Source organism: Drosophila montana, unplaced genomic scaffold (assembly GCF_035044405.1).
Source record: "Drosophila montana isolate Dmon_TW-CO22-7 unplaced genomic scaffold, ASM3504440v1 contig_3831_1, whole genome shotgun sequence".
Lineage (NCBI taxonomy): Eukaryota > Metazoa > Arthropoda > Insecta > Diptera > Drosophilidae > Drosophila > Drosophila montana.
Genome location: NW_026998702.1, coordinates 29749 through 31396, shown reverse-complemented (window position 1 = coordinate 31396; position 1648 = coordinate 29749). Strand labels below are relative to the sequence as shown.

Below are 1648 nucleotides of genomic sequence, written 5' to 3'. Positions count from 1 at the left end.
CGCCAAATTTCTCCCACCTTTTTCGCTCAATGCCGTAGATCGCATTTACGAGATTCTCTACGCTCACATGAGCTAAGTGTTATCAGTAGGGGACTACAATTTTATATAGCTCTATGGTAATACAGCAATCGGTCAAATTTGGTTTCTTATATAAAAACGTCATTTAGCAATGTTTGTAATCGTATTTAGTCTTTAGCGGGAAAAAGACATGCCTCTTTCTTGTTGTATTCATATTTCTTTGTTGCTTGTGGCAATTTTGCATTTTATTTGATGTGGCTTATAGTAACAATAAAAATGTTTTTATTCTTCAAGATTATCTAATAAAATTTTTTGACTAAAATAATTTAACAAATGGTTTTCACTGACCGGTAATATTGTATGAACTAAATTTTAGGCTTGCCGGTTCATGTTGATCATAATACTCAACAACAATGAGGTATAAGCACAAAAAGTTAGCAAGCCGTCTGTATTGTTTCTTCAAGAACCTCCCAGTTCAATCACTATCAGACTGCTATCGGATCTTGGTGTGCATGCCCAAGCAATAACCCATTGAGCATAATAATAATAATGAAAAGACAATAAGGCCAGCAAAATGCCTATCTTTGTGTGTTTTTATTCTTCTTTCTTTTTAAATATAAAAAAATCAAACCAAAACCAACCAAAGAAACATATAGTTTGAAAACTGTACGGAAATGTTAGTTTTATTTGGTAAACGACTGGAATAAAGATGCCTCGCCAGTATATGTATTTACCATATGTGATGTATTTTCACATGTGATATATTTTTACATGTGGTAAATACATAAATAACATTTGTTTTATTATATGAAAATGACAATGCTGACGAGCTCAACGCTGTAAATGGGCTAATAAACTTGCTGTATCTTCTTATGTTAGCTCATCTTGTAAACCATCGATGTCGGCCATCTTGTTGGACCTATGTTTAGAAAGTCAATCGTCGCCACCCTGGCTGGAGCTTTGCGACTTGGAGCTGGAGGTCATATTATACATTCCATCAAGATCCTGGCTGCGCCGATACCTGTGCGAAAGAAAAATGAGTTATCGACCAGGACTCAGACTTCCATGTTGTTATACCTACGTGCTTACAGACTTGCTATAAGAGGATATAGCTGGGCTTTCTGGGTTGTTGCTATTGTAGCTGTTACTGTCATTGTCAGGCTCGTTAATGTTCGAGTTGTTGTATATATCGCAATTGTCTAAGAACTCAGATCGTATAAACGTGTTTAAATCATTATCATTATCATTATTATCTACGTAGTCTTGCTCGTTATCCCGTTCCTGCTGCGACTCTACCATACATAGCCACTGCGAGTTGTGGTTACGAAACTTTTCTAGCTGTGGGGGACAACAAAATAGTAATGATGTTGTTGTTAACATGTTGATGTATATAAGAGAGTAAGAATAAACTTAAGGATATTTTTACTATGTGCAAGCATATGCATTTATCAGATATGAATGTACTTAAAATTGATCTATTACTATATATAAATAGCCCTCTTCCGACTAATTGATGAAAGTACAGCCTAAAAAGTAAGAGCTGGCAAGCAAAGTAACCTTTTTTGAACCGTAACAATATTGGATTTTGACCATAGGGATTAAAACTGAAGGATAATGGTAGTAATCTGTT

The 1648-nt window shown here is 35.1% G+C and overlaps 1 protein-coding gene across 1 annotated transcript; it reads right to left on the bottom strand.

Annotated features, from left to right (window-relative positions):
* Window positions 1-674: 674 nt before the first annotated feature.
* LOC135437609 (transmembrane protein DDB_G0274347-like) lies at window positions 675-1377 on the bottom strand. Its single transcript, XM_064695590.1, has 2 exons — window positions 1100-1377; window positions 675-1039 (listed from the first exon to the last, which is right to left on the bottom strand). Exons 1-2 carry the CDS (start codon window positions 1315-1317, stop codon window positions 952-954), a joined length of 306 nt encoding a protein of 101 aa, XP_064551660.1. The 5' UTR covers window positions 1318-1377; the 3' UTR covers window positions 675-951.
* Between the last annotated feature and the right edge of the window lie 271 nt (window positions 1378-1648).

Bases quoted from the DNA above. Each gene is read 5' to 3' on its own strand.
- LOC135437609 (XM_064695590.1), bottom strand. From the start codon at position 1,317: ATGGTAGAGTCGCAGCAGGAACGGGATAACGAGCAAGACTACGTAGAT. The intron at 1,040-1,099 runs GTAGGTATAACA...TCTTTCGCACAG, and splicing joins TATAGCAAGTCTGTAAGCAC to GTATCGGCGCAGCCAGGATC.